Here is a 14141-nt window from a genome sequence, read left to right as displayed (position 1 = left end):
CCGGAATTAACGCTGAAAACTAGTAAACGGACTACGCTGTAATACACAAAATAAATAGATCAATTGAATATAAACATTCTAGTTATAGCCTCATAACACTCACTATGTGAATAAAGTTGATATATTATAGTTGGTTCGTGTAACCTGACTGTATGCCACCCATAACTTTGTAATTACTGAACAGTGTTTTATAAGTAAATGTCAACATTATTAGTGATTAAAGTCGTGATAACAAATATTTCTTTATTACCACTAAACTTTTCGGCCTAACTGATGTTTATGATAACCAATCACAAATGAGGATTTCGTGTGAACGAATATTATCCTGGAATCACGTCATAGAGAATATGTGATCGAAAATAACAATTTTTGAGAGCATTCAAATATGTTGTTGATAGAGATTGTTTATTATTTGAAACTATTAAATATAAAAACACTAGAGTACTAATGCAGCTACGTGAGAAAATCTACTAACCCATTTAACCACGTGTAGTACAACACATTGCCATCTGGAATGTGCGATAGATTCGTAGTTTGGACCTTAACAAAATAACAAGAAAAACATCTTAATGTGCACAGCAAAATCATTTCTACACATGATTGGTCTTAGAGTAAATTGATATCCCTTTGCTATTCCCTTCAGACATCTTGCTATTTCAAAAATAGTATTAATGGGCAAATTCACACAAATTTCTTACCTGTCAGTTGAAATTATGATGATCATGAGTAGATTACAGCTACTGAATTTTAATAGTTAACCGAACTAAACGAAATACTCAGCCCTCTGATTTCTTATTCTTTTAGAATATGTCAAGACTGTGGTCCATAATATTTTAAAACTAACTATTTATAAATTGTCCTGAATAATAACTTAAACTAGACAAAGGACTGTTAATTTTATTAATGATAAATAATCTTGACTATCCACTCAGCATTACCACCATCCACTAAACATTGGAGATAGATAAAAATTGGTCATTAGTTTTTCTAAGTAAAGTAAATATACCCAAGGTTAGTTAGTGTGACAAAGATTAATTAGAATGAAAAACGAATCAGAAGTCAGGGAATTTAGTGGAGAACAACGCTGAAAATGTTCATAAAATACGATGACCACATGAATTTATTTTCAATCAATACGTATAGTGTCCTACTTTTTTATTCAGTTGGTCATTTGATACCTACTTTTACCGTCATAAACATGCTTTCTGGAGTTGAATCTTCTGGTAGAAATGGCTGTGTTGTAGAAATTTTCTGAGTAAATCTAGGACTTGTAGTTGCCTTCACACCTCCCCCATCCGTTTGTAATCCAAACGTCAACCAATCGATAGCATGTAACGCCATTTGCTTTCGAGTATGGTGCATTCCACGAGCTGTTATACAATGGGTATTAAATTAATAATAATGATTAAGGATAATGATAATTCTAGTGTTGAAAGTCATTTTTAAAAAAATTGTTTCGCTTCTGCTGATTTGAGTGTCAAGAGAAATAACAGTTATAAAAACATCAATCAATATTAAAACATTAGGTTAAAAGTAAGTAAATATGATATAGATGCATTTCCAAAAAGCAAAAACTTATTTTAGCACGTTTATTGCGATGAAACGTGAGATCATTTCTTCTGCTGACCCAATGCTCCCGAAAAATGTAGTTTTTGCCGTCGTTATTATTACATCAAATAACTCACATTTTCTTAAAGAAACATAGGAGTAAATTATTAATAAACTGATTGTATACCGTGTTTTAGTAACTCTAAGATTCTTCGCACAGTGATATTATTCCAGGTATGAAATATTCACTGATTCTAGTAGAACCTTGACATGTGTGTCACATACCGAAGTCGCACAAGTTGTTGATATACTCATTGACTAATCTCATTGTGACTTCAAACCGTATTCCCTATTTCAGTAGTGTAAATGATATAACTGGACCATACATCTGCATATTAAAAGGTTCTCCCAAAATACTGACCAGGTAACCACAACATTTACATATCCTCTACTTTGAACTTGGGCGTGACTTTAAAAAATTAGAAACGGGACATCTGTATAGAAGTTTTCCTCATCGATGACCATCAATTTTTTGCTCCAGCATTACCCACTGTATTCATAATCAGCTTCAGTTGATCACTTGTCCGCAAAGTGTAACTCAACTAATCAGATTAGTTAATTATTCTTCTTTATAATACCAAACAGACTTTTAATTTAATAATTGAATTCATAAGTCAATTAAAACTAAACCACCATGGAAAATCTGGAAGAATTAGACGGCTGTTTCATCCTAGTATGAGACTCCTCATCCCGATCGCGGGGTTCGAACCCAGGACCACTCGGTATCGCGCGCGAGACTCAAGACAGTCACAATACACTACATATTATTTAATGGAATTAACATTTTTAACAAAAATGTAAATTAAGATATTGTTTGGTGATATTTTTATATCTTATAACTTATTCATTTGAAATCACAGCCACTTATAATACCAGAACGACATAATAAACATCTAGATGCTACATATCTGTTTTGCAGTTGCAGTAAGGAACCATGAAAAATATCGAAGCTGCTTTGATTGGTTATTAAACAATAGGTGAATTTTTTCAATTTGGTTAAGAAGGTAGTTTTACATCGGTGTTGATGTGCTTCTGATGATAGCAACTTGAAAAACTAAATTTGACGTCACATATCACTTTCAGTTACATCCCATCAGATGGTAAAGGTTTCATGTCAATATTATACTTGCATGTATGAAAGTAAATACCAAATCAAAAATAACACAAGTTCAGTCCAAAACTTCTGATTTTTCTTCAAAAACGGACTAAACTTTTGAAAGCTTTTCAGTTAGAAGTGTACTGTTAAGTATATCTTACTACGAAATAAAATAAAATTCTGATCATTAGCTGGTCATCAACACGAAGCACTAACTTTTCGATAAAAAAATAAAGTCGCTTTAGCAGCCACAAAATAAACAATCTACTTACAGGCTGCTTTATAATCAAGAAGAGGATGTTTGAAAAGTTGTACGACAAAAACCAAAAATTGATCTACAAAAACTCACCTAAATTCATAGAACTGATGAGCATTTTTAAACCAGCCAGAGAAAGGGGAAGACTTCTTATCCTAAAAGATATATTTATTGTTGTTTGTGAATAGTTCCGTAATTTTGAAACTTGAGGAAAACACAAAATTATTACAAGTATACAATTTAATGAAATCAATGTTATAACAAATAAAATTGCAACTTGTCTCTAATTATTATGTTGAAACGAATTTCAATGTCCGAAAAACTATCACTTCAAGTTTGTATGCTTTCAGTTAAATCCTTTAGATTCTTGTTTACCATGGTTAGTGGTCTCTTATCGATTGAAAATATTATTTCCTCTGAGCTGTAGCTTTCATTGTCTTCATAGACATTATCAGAACATACGTCAGAGAATAAATAAATCAGTTTCCTATATTCTGCAGAGAAGTGCCTTACACTAACTCACGGAACGTCGGAGATCTTATTTTTACTCATTCAGAGATTGTAAACATATCCTTGTTTTCACTAGTAACAATATATCGATTGACCAGTTTATTAGAAATTACCAAGTCAAATCTCCGTAGTGATGTCTACCAACCAATGAAGGTTAATTAGAGATACTTAAAAGTGTTAACTTTCACTGCTTCTGGTAGAATCACAAACTTTCACTCACTCTACTCATATTAAAGCTGAAATCATCAGATATTTTAAAGCGTTTACAAGATTCAAGTGAATACATAATCCCTATATAGGATATATAGGAGAAAAACGTAGAAAGGATAGTATTTAAATTATAACAGCATCTTTTTCTGTTAGTTACAAGAGATGTCTAGTCAAAACGCTCTCTAATAGAATAAGAATGTTGCGTTCAGACGATAAAATAAGTGGGAAATTGGTCATTCTACGACAGAACCTCAAAAAGTGAATAATGCGAAAAATTATTGCTAAATACGAGAAAAATAGCTCTTTTTATAAAGATATTCTCATTGGTCTTCCGTTCGAGAGAGATTAGATTTCAAGTGAAATTGATAGGAGAATCAAGGTAGCGTCGAAAAGAAGCTTTCCTAATGTTCAAATGATCTCCCTATACGACTCCAAGCGTTCGTTATACAATTAAAAGATAGATCAATACTCTTTGGACGTCACCTCCAATCGCATTCAGAAATTTACATACACATGCGGCAGCGTGTATATAGGGAAAACAAATAGAAGGGTTTCTACCAGATATTCTGAACACGTTTCTAAAGATATATGTCTGAAAGGGAGTAGCCTTCCCAGGCGCAATTCCCAGGCACCTTTTGGATAGTAGAGTTAGAATGAATATAAGTCTTGAACTAAAAATAATTAGCAGACAACCAATACTGGTTTTACTTCGTTCTGCAGAAACAGTTGCTAACTACCTTTTTTGATCTGACCGATGTATACTGAAGCAAATTGTGACTATCCTTTATGTGATATAGTGGCTAAGTATTTGACAAATAACCTTTATTAACTTTTTCATTCCCCTCTTATTTTGTCTTCTAACATTTATCTCTTAAATAATCTTATTGTTCATATATACTTGATCTTATTCCTCATCATTGTGAGAGCTTACGCGATGAATTATTAACTTCATTACCTTAACATAATCTGTTTTGTCTTGGTTATGGTTACTAGTAACTATAACACCCATTCCAAAATATAAATGCACATTGATCTTAACTATGCTTATTCATATATTTTGTAACCTATTCCTCTTCTTACTAGTATGATTTCGGTTACGTTTCGAACACTTAACTAGACTTTACAAAGTAAAGTATGTGAAGCATTTTTTAATAAATATATTACCAACTGTAATTTTAGTCTGTAAGCAGCTGATGAGAAACTGTGAAGTAAAATGAATTCGTTTTATTTTGCAAACCATGTTGCACTTGCTCCGTTTAGTTTTACAAAGGGAGCTGGTTGTATGAAGTTATGAGATCAGACTCGTTTTTTTCATGAAACAATTTCAAGAATATAGATAATGAGGTCAGTCTATAAGCCATATAATAAACTTCATACAGCAATGTAATCGAATCCTCTGTAAGACTCGGTAAATACAGTACAGAATGAATATTTGTATACTGTATTAGTTGGAGTGGTTAAAACATTGCGCCCCATGTCTAAATCATCAACAGTATATATGGAATACGTTACTGATTGAAGTTATGGTATACTTTTAGAACATGTCATATCTTGTTAACAATTCGTGTAGTCTAGTATTATATAATCCTTACTAAATTTGAACGTCTATGGCACAATTTATCAAATAAATGGCAGCAAAAACAACTAAGTATTATTGGATGTTAATGTCTCATTGTAAACTTCAGAACAAACAGTTGGTCGTTTCCTTCTGTGAATTTTAAATATCAAAACATCAAATGTTATTCTCACTAACTTTAGCTCGGAATTGAATGACGCTGTTACAACATTACAATGTGACAAAATGATTATGAAAACATTCAACAAAACAACAAGCTTACTACATAAGGAATCAAAAATTGATAAGATGAAGTTCTACAATATAGAATTTTCCCGAATATTTTTAACCCTTTAAACAACACTTAAGTGTATGTTGTATAAACTAAACAAGCGCTTATGAGAGCAAACTAGCAGTGAGAACTATTTAGACGTGATTTATGTTACTCTTTCAATTCATTTGCTAGCAAGCATTTTGGCCCAAGACTAGCATTAAAAATCCCAAGCGAATAGCGGATATAACACTCTTATGAAATTCCGACATAATCTAACTGTACTTATGTGATGTCACTAAAATATGTAAGGAGTCGAAAGTGCGTCATTATGATACTGTGAACAAAACACTTCAGTTTACTAAGATGTAACTCCAGTGGTTTATGTCTAAATTAAATCCAATTTACAACCTCACTTTAGTTTACTTAGATACATAGCTTTTTGTGCAACAATGCTAATCATAAATAGTGCAACATAGTAAATATACTGAGTAAACCGCGTTCAGGAAGTAATATATAAAACATTCAATTTTGACTATATCTGTCGTTTCAAAAGCAATATGTTCGTGTTGTTTTAATGAGATTTAAAGTCCATTTTCAAAATAAAACTTACAAATAAATTAGCTCCGTGGTGATTTGGATGACTTTATCTTTCATTCTCAGCTCTTCATCTTTTGATACGTTTCTATACCTATGTCCCGTTGATGGTACCAGCATCTGGGATCGCACATCATTTAAATCAATGTCGCTCCATCCATAGCAACGAGCAAATAAATAGAATACCAACCTAATCAAAATAAATTAAATTATTGTGTTCATGTGAAGAATAATCCCATTGAGACTACAAAAACACTAATGAAACTAAATTTTCTTTAGAAAAATATCAATAAGGAATCACCCGGATTATTCAGTAAAAATTCTTTTATTAAGGCTTGTTGCACTTCATAACTAATATAACGCAGCCTTTAAATGGACAATCCTCAGCTAAACTAATCTTTAACATCAACCGAATATATAGGGTATATGTGACAATAGTTTGTACTTTTTAGAACGCAAGTGCCATAAAAATTTTATCCACTTCTAGCTTTATAATTCATTTAAGAACTAAAACCAATTAAATACTTAGATTTCCGTAGTTCACTCCTGTGTTTTCCCTCTCATGGATAGTGGATAGTGTATTTAAGGCAATACAATCCAAATATTTCCATTCATTGAATAATGATGGCACAAACGGTTAAACAAATATTCGAGAGTTGTTCAAATGAATGCTAAAATGGAAGTTCAATACATTCATATAGCTATCTATACATTACAAAATATCCTACTAAGTTATGTAAATAGGATTTGATATATTAGTATGAACTCAAACTATTGGAAACAAAGGCCCTTTCAGCTGAATACAAATACATAAAAGGTATCGAAAACTGTTACTGGTTATGGGTTCAGAGTTTTAGTTAGTCAGTTTAATGATATTAATGTCATATTTACATTTTATTACTGTAAATTCCACCTGCTTCAATCACCCTGACCGTGAACAGGTGTTGGTGCACTAATAAGTGTAACGAAAATTGGTTTGCGAAAACTCATGTAGTTCAACAAATAAAGTGTTTTATATTATCATGAGGAATGTATCTATCCAAACGTGTTCAAGAAAAGTATCCTTTATGCTTTCAAAAGGGTTATAGCGAGTGAACTAGAAGTCTCCTAAAGGAATATCTGATCAATACTGGTTATTCTATGGCGACTCACTTAGCGTTCCAAGTAACCCATAAGGTAGATGAATAATTGTAAAGTATAGTGTCTCCCTGGTTTTTTATTATTCAAACCTTTTACTCTCAAAATAGGCTTACCAAACCTTTTTTCCTCGTCTTAATTCTCAGCCTTGCAATTTATCCTACCATCACTTTACTAGGCTTTTTCTTTAAGGTCGTTAGCTTTTTTTCCAAACTCACACCAATTAAATTTCTTTTTGTTCGTTTTATTCTGTTAAGTAACTTATTTCCAGTTTTTCTTAAGTGCTTGAATAATGTTTCAAGATTGATAGCTATTACTTGTGTTTTTGATTGAGATCATGAATCGATCGATATCAGACTACAATTGAAAACCTGGAAACACAGGACTAGACACGCATGACATTGATTACCACCCAGTGATTAATCAATTGTGACGGCTGTTTTGTCTTATTATGGTACTCCTCAGCAGTGCGCATCCACGATCCCGCTCGCAGGATTTTAACCCAGGACCTTCGGTTATCTTCATCAAACAAAATGAACTGTACTCTCGTTCTTTTGGTATTGGTTACTACATATAATAATAATAATAATAATAATAATAAATCCCATATTATCATTAAGACAGTAGAGTAGCAACTTAGCAGCTTCCCAAATAGAAACAAGAAGTATAAATCCTCAGATGACTAAAATAACACATTGTGTTATTGGGTAAAAGTAAAGAAAATTCAACGAAGAAATTTTTCTTTCCGATGAAATCACTTATTTAAGCTGTACATTCGTATTTATAGTTGTGTAGTAAATATATGTTTATAAAAGGATAGAACAGATTGTATCACAAAGAGATTCGAAACTTTAGGTATCAACTGAGGTTGTGAAATAATCAAGGAGCTAAATAAGTAAAAGAATATAAGGATGAAAATAATTTATGGGTCAGAATAATGGGAGATAATCGCCCACTTGACAGATACGAAGGGAAACAAAAACATAAAGGTCATAATAATAACTAATTGATGATCATAAACGATTTTGAAGGATTATAATAACTGATTACGGTTTAAAATTACAAAACACTAATAAAAAGAGTAAAAAACCGCCAAAACATACTACAGAAGGGAATTAAGGCTGAAGAAAGATGAGAGTTTGGACGTATCGTTTTTACACGCAGGGTTGGGGCTTGAGTTGGTTGATTGTCAATGCCTCAGCAGTGCATAGGTATGTGATTCAACATCCCTTCAACCCAGTTCCTTTGATTGTGTACACTATTCCAGAGTTGATTAGGTGCTCCTGTATTGAACTGGTGTATCTTTTGCATTCTGTTTCTAAACGACACGCCGAGTAATGTTCTGAGATGCGTTTGGAAAGTGATCGCTTTGTGCGGCCAATGTGACCTGATGCACCGAAGATGCATAACGATGCGGCTCAAAGCGGAATGGCAGTCCGGCTTCAGAAGAAAACACGGAACTCAGTTGAATAGAATGTTTTGTTCAAGAATTTTGAAATCCATTTATTCAAGAGTTCAGCAGCCGTATCTCCTTTAAATTCAATATTCGTAAAAATAGTTTTCTTTTAAACTGCTGGTGCTTTTTCAGGATGTTGACTTGACGTTAAGTTCCTATCGACAAATCTCGAAGATAAAGAGTGAATTAATTCACTTTCTCCACTCGATGGGATCCGGCTGTAGAAACTCGTGTACTGACCATTTTAGGTGGGTTTTTATATATAGATCTGTAAAGAACCGCCTGGTCATTTCAATAAGAAATCAAGAAAATGAAATTCCTCGTTCGCCTCTTCTTCCAACGTGAATAGAATTAAGTGATGACAATTGTTGAATAGATTTGAAATTTCATTGACGTTCATATCTACTTCACAAATAATGAAAGTATTATCAATATACCGCTTATATAAATGAAATCTAAGTATTGGCCGAAGTGATGTATTTTCCAGATTGGCCATGAAACAATCAGCCAAGAGGGGACTTAGTGGTGAACGCATTGCAACTTCATCAGTTTGTCTACAAAAATCATTATTAAATCTGAATCGCACATTGAGAGTACATCACAAAAGCAGCTCTTTTAGATGAAGTTTTGGGATGCAAATATCAAAACAGTTATGTTCGATATAGTCACATAAAAACATAGCTTCTATGAATGGAACATTTGTAAAGGCGGAAGTGACATCTAATAAAACTTTTTTATCATTTACGTCGATATTTCTAATTGAGTCAACAAAATCAAATGAATCAAGAGAGTTGTATTTGTAGGTTTGATTTCTGATGGGTTGTAAAATTTTAGCTAACCATTTAGTAACCAAATGATACGGAGAGTTATTCATGTCAATTAAAAGAAGTAGGATGACATTCTTCCAATGAACTTTTGGTAGTCAATATGGTCTTGATATAGAGGAATTTGATAGTCTTAGATGTTTGTGGAGGTCACAACTGATAATAAACTCTTCTTTCATCTTCCTTGGGATTTTAGTTAGCATTTGTTCAATTTCCTTAGTTGCATCTTTTCAATTGGCTTCTTTAGAGAATGTAACAGCATCAGATAACATCGAGGATAGTTTGATAATATAGTTATGAAGATCCACAAGGACAGTTCCTGCACTCTTATCTGAGTGACACAGTACTAAATTCTGATTTATTAGAAGATAAAATAACTGAAGTGTATGTTATTTTATGAGCTATCGTCTAGTTGTGAATATTTCGTTTACATATTGATTACAACAGTCAATAAGTTGTTTGAAATGCTCATAATCTTTATTAGATACAGGGATAAGGTCATTTATCTGACAAATGAAGCTTTCAAACTGGATCTTAGCATGGAATTCATTAATGTTAGCTGACGTACTACAAAATTTAGAACCAAGTGATAATGCTTGTAGTTGGATAGTTGATACTGTTATACTAAAGTGCATGAATATAGATTTTTCTGGTGATTTCGGAAAAGAACCATGGATCTCCACCGGTTTTAAACTTTTCATTGATTTCAAGTCCACGTGTTCAATACGATTTCTAACAACCGTATCAACGCAATCGTTTCTGTCCTTCTAAAGACGAATGTGCAGCTTAAATAAATAATTTTGCAGAAAATAAAATTTTAGTTGTTGGAATGAGTCAATCTCTTTGCTGAATTTTATTTTTGGCTATAAATCCATGTACTTTGAGTACAATTGAAAATTTCGCTGATATTTTCTGAATACGAAATCACAGTGCAGAACAAAAACGTATCAATAATAAAAGCTCAGAAAGGGATAAAAACTAACAAAAGCAAGTGATTTAAGCTATAGAATGAACAAACTGGTTTTTTACTACAAATTATTAGCATCTGACAAGTAATCTATCACCTTTTTATTTACATTTTGCTCATTCAATAAGAACTGAATTTTTCAAGTTTACTGCTTGAATATTTTACGACTTAACAACATCCCTTACAAATTATTCGCTGATCGGATGAAGTGCAGCAAATCGATTAGTATTGCAACAATGAGAAAGGTAAATGTGATTTTCTTTACGCAGTTACTAGATAACTAAACAGGATCAAGCAAAACGGGGTTTCAGATACACAAGACAGCTGGATACGGTTTGCTACTGCTTTCTTTACTTCAAACCGCGAAAAATAATTTAAAGATGGAATAAAATGTATCGTTTATCTTCGTTATATAGTTTATGACAAATTAAATCCACTAAAAGGCAAACATTCCGAAGTCTCGTTCAAATACTAATTTTTTATGATTTGAAGTCAAACTTATAATAACTTTTATTATTAATATTAGGCAGCTAGACTGGAAAATATCTTGTAGTTTTTATGATGAATGTACAGTCAGGAGAAAAAATTAGTATTAGGCTAAATTCAGAGCGTACTTTATAATCATTCATCACTCCAATGCTTACTCAGATTTCCCGGGATAATACATGCAACTATCGTCCCTCTTTTATGATAATAAAATTTTAAAACAACAAGAAACACACCAGTTGTGCTAAGCCCTTTTAAAGTATTATTTGATGATTTGTAGGTAAAAAGATGACGGTTTATAAGAAAATGTGATATGTGAAAGAACGTTTGGAACATTATAACCAGTTTTAAATAACGTAAAACAGGAAACACATGTGTACCCGACCAAACTGCGATACTTTATAAAAAGAACATGGGGACATTGGGGAACGATGCTTGCCGACACGTTCCTAGTCACAATATTTGAGTTAGTTGTAGTAAGCATAGCTCAAGAAAACCAAGTGAAACAGTTTATTCAGAGATTGGGACAAATATTAAACTTGGGAGGGAAATGAAGGACAAATAAACAGGTCTATGTTATTAACCAGATTTCATACTATGCCATTTATTTTATCTTACTTTGCAAACCTTAATGAGGAGGTCTGCACTTCATACATCAACTTTGATATACACATTTTATCCCCTATTAACAATCTCCTGCCCATCTTCTTAGTCAGCTAAGCTACATATTCCAACTGATCAATTTGTCATTCCCAATTATTAATTCAAGTCTAAACTCAACACTACAAGCTTTGTGGTTCCACTATACATGAGCAGTAATTTGATCATTACTATTAATAAATTTCAATAAAACGTTGTAAGCTGTTGTTTACGTTGTCTACTAAATAAATAAGAGATTCTGTCGACTTTGAGAAACTAACATGGTAGGACATCCTTTTAGTTATATACTACAATGTTCTTCTGGATATAAGATATTAAATAAATAAATTGTATTTTCCTAATGAGATTTAACCACAACTTTCAGTACAATAAGGTAAAACCAGCTTTATGGTAAATCTATAGAGACAAATGTCTGTTTATATTTCTATTGTCTGAAACACTCTTTTCAATTTTGCATACTATCTGGGACACTAACTCAGTACTCAAAATACTCCGCTGTAAGTACTTTTAGCCATCTTAGTGTGCATCTTTTACTGCTACTGATAAATCTGTATACTAATTTTAGGTCAGCACTAGAAAATTTAGAGAAATCCGTACATAAATGTTTAAAAGATATTTCCTAGGATAAATATTCAGTACAGTATTTGTCTCACTGATAAGCATAGTGTCTAACTTTTATGTTACAAACAAAAACGTTCATCTTAGCCAAACGTTGTCATTTGTTTCTTCTTTTATTAGATGAGTGCATCATTTGATATTACATTGCACCTTCCGAATAAACTAATGGGTACGTTTGTTTCTTTTATTTCACCAGGTATACACTCAAAAATTAAGATATATAGAGTATAATAACGTAAAACTTGGTTTCTGTTCATTCAATAGTTTAAAAGCAGTCTTAATAATGAGTTTTTCAAACAGTTCAATGTTACTACGGACGCTCACAAAGTAGTACAAAATAGAATTCTACAGAAGTGAGAAGGACTCATATAGAAGTATTATTAGGGATTTCGCAACTTTTACTCCAACATTTAGGTCAAAAATCAGACGACTCATGCGTTTTGTACATTATTGTTGTGGGCATTGCTTAGCACACGAAATATTTCAGTATACGATTATTGTAGGACATTTGTATCTTCTATTTCAACTTTTCAATAATGTAGTCTAAGTGAAATAGTCGTCAACAAATTTACAAAGTGTTAAAAATACTAAAACACAAAACTGTATGATCCTATATCATTTAATGAGGCTATTCATATTTTCTATGACATTTTCCTTTAAGTCATTAAAACAAGGAATTCGACATCCGGTCCCAAAATAACTAACTGATGAAAGTTAACAGCCCTAAAAACAGTTCAACTCTTGTTAAAACAGCGGCAGGTAAGTAGGTTTCATCTCAACTAAATGTAAAGTGAAGAATAAAAGGTATACACTACGCCTAAGGATTGTTCGTGGCTCAAAACCAATACTGAGATGTTTGACGGTGCTCAATACAGGTCACTTTATTGAATTTTCAAAAACGTCTTTAACAGTATCAGTCTATATTGCTTTTTTAAGCCAGTGTAATGCACTGTGCCGCAAAGATGAACTTAAACAATTCTTCCAGATTGGTGAGACTGTAATATGTGATGAGTGCGGATAAAATCATTTTAATTTGGTGTATAGTTAAAGAACCTCAGGGAATAGCACATGCTATGAGGCTGGCAACAAAAACTATTCTATCCAGTCATAAAATTCCAGTTGTGAACTAGATATGCATAAACGTCTTTTATTTATCCCCAAAAGGTGGATATTTTGTTACTTTAAGGTTGATCTGGATACAGTCGTCAAAACAATTTCGACTTCTAGACAGTGTGAAGTGTTCAGCAAACTTCTGATTTCGTTTGATAGGTTCATGCACTAAAATGCTTTCACGAAAATCACCTTCGAAGACTGAAGTAATTAAGAGACTAAAATACTTACGCATATGCTTAGTGAAGAGAATTTTTGCTAAGAGAAAGTTTTAGCCGAATATTCGCCAAATAGATAGTAGATTATATATATATATATATAAATACATTGAAAGCTCAAAAATGATGTGATTACAATCTGCAAATAGATTTAAGAAGGAAAAAGCATATAATTCGAAAGAATAACTACAGGGCAGAACATTTATGCAAAAACTTTTACTTGGTAAGAGAGTGGTCGTGAGTAAACCTTTGAAAGGAGCAAAAGATTAAAAGCGCTTACCAATCCAACTCTTCGTTTACTGTCCAAATGCCTCCACAATCCCTGCATATACGACTTAAAATCCTGAAGAATGTCTTCATGCCGCTTGTTTCAGGCATATTGCTATTTAAATTATTGATTTCCATACTATTGTAAGATGTAGCGTGTGTGAGCAATAGTGAGAGAAACTCGAGTTCTTTCGTCACATTACTTATATGTTGGCATTCAATCGCTAACTGGGAAACACCTGGATCCATCGAAATCTAGAATGTAAGAGTGATAACGCCTTATGATTATTGAAAC

General features: G+C 32.5%; 1 protein-coding gene across 2 annotated transcripts in view; it reads right to left on the bottom strand.

The window, feature by feature from the left end:
* MS3_00000528 (uncharacterized protein) overlaps nucleotides 1-14141 on the bottom strand; it is a 25855-nt gene extending 11714 nt beyond the window's left edge. For both annotated transcript variants that reach the window (XM_051208260.1, XM_051208259.1), the window contains exons 1-4: nucleotides 13860-14141; nucleotides 6120-6293; nucleotides 3054-3115; nucleotides 1183-1370 (exon numbers count right to left, since the gene is read on the bottom strand). In XM_051208260.1, the coding sequence (XP_051063928.1) occupies nucleotides 1183-1370; nucleotides 3054-3115; nucleotides 6120-6293; nucleotides 13860-14095 (660 nt within the window). In that variant the 5' untranslated portion in view covers nucleotides 14096-14141. The remainder of the gene's footprint in view (nucleotides 1-1182; nucleotides 1371-3053; nucleotides 3116-6119; nucleotides 6294-13859) is intronic.

Source organism: Schistosoma haematobium (genome assembly GCF_000699445.3).
Source record: "Schistosoma haematobium chromosome Unknown HiC_scaffold_521, whole genome shotgun sequence".
NCBI lineage: Eukaryota > Metazoa > Platyhelminthes > Trematoda > Strigeidida > Schistosomatidae > Schistosoma > Schistosoma haematobium.
The sequence above is the reverse complement of the archived record's forward strand: the minus strand, read 5'-3'. Positions and strand labels throughout refer to the sequence as shown.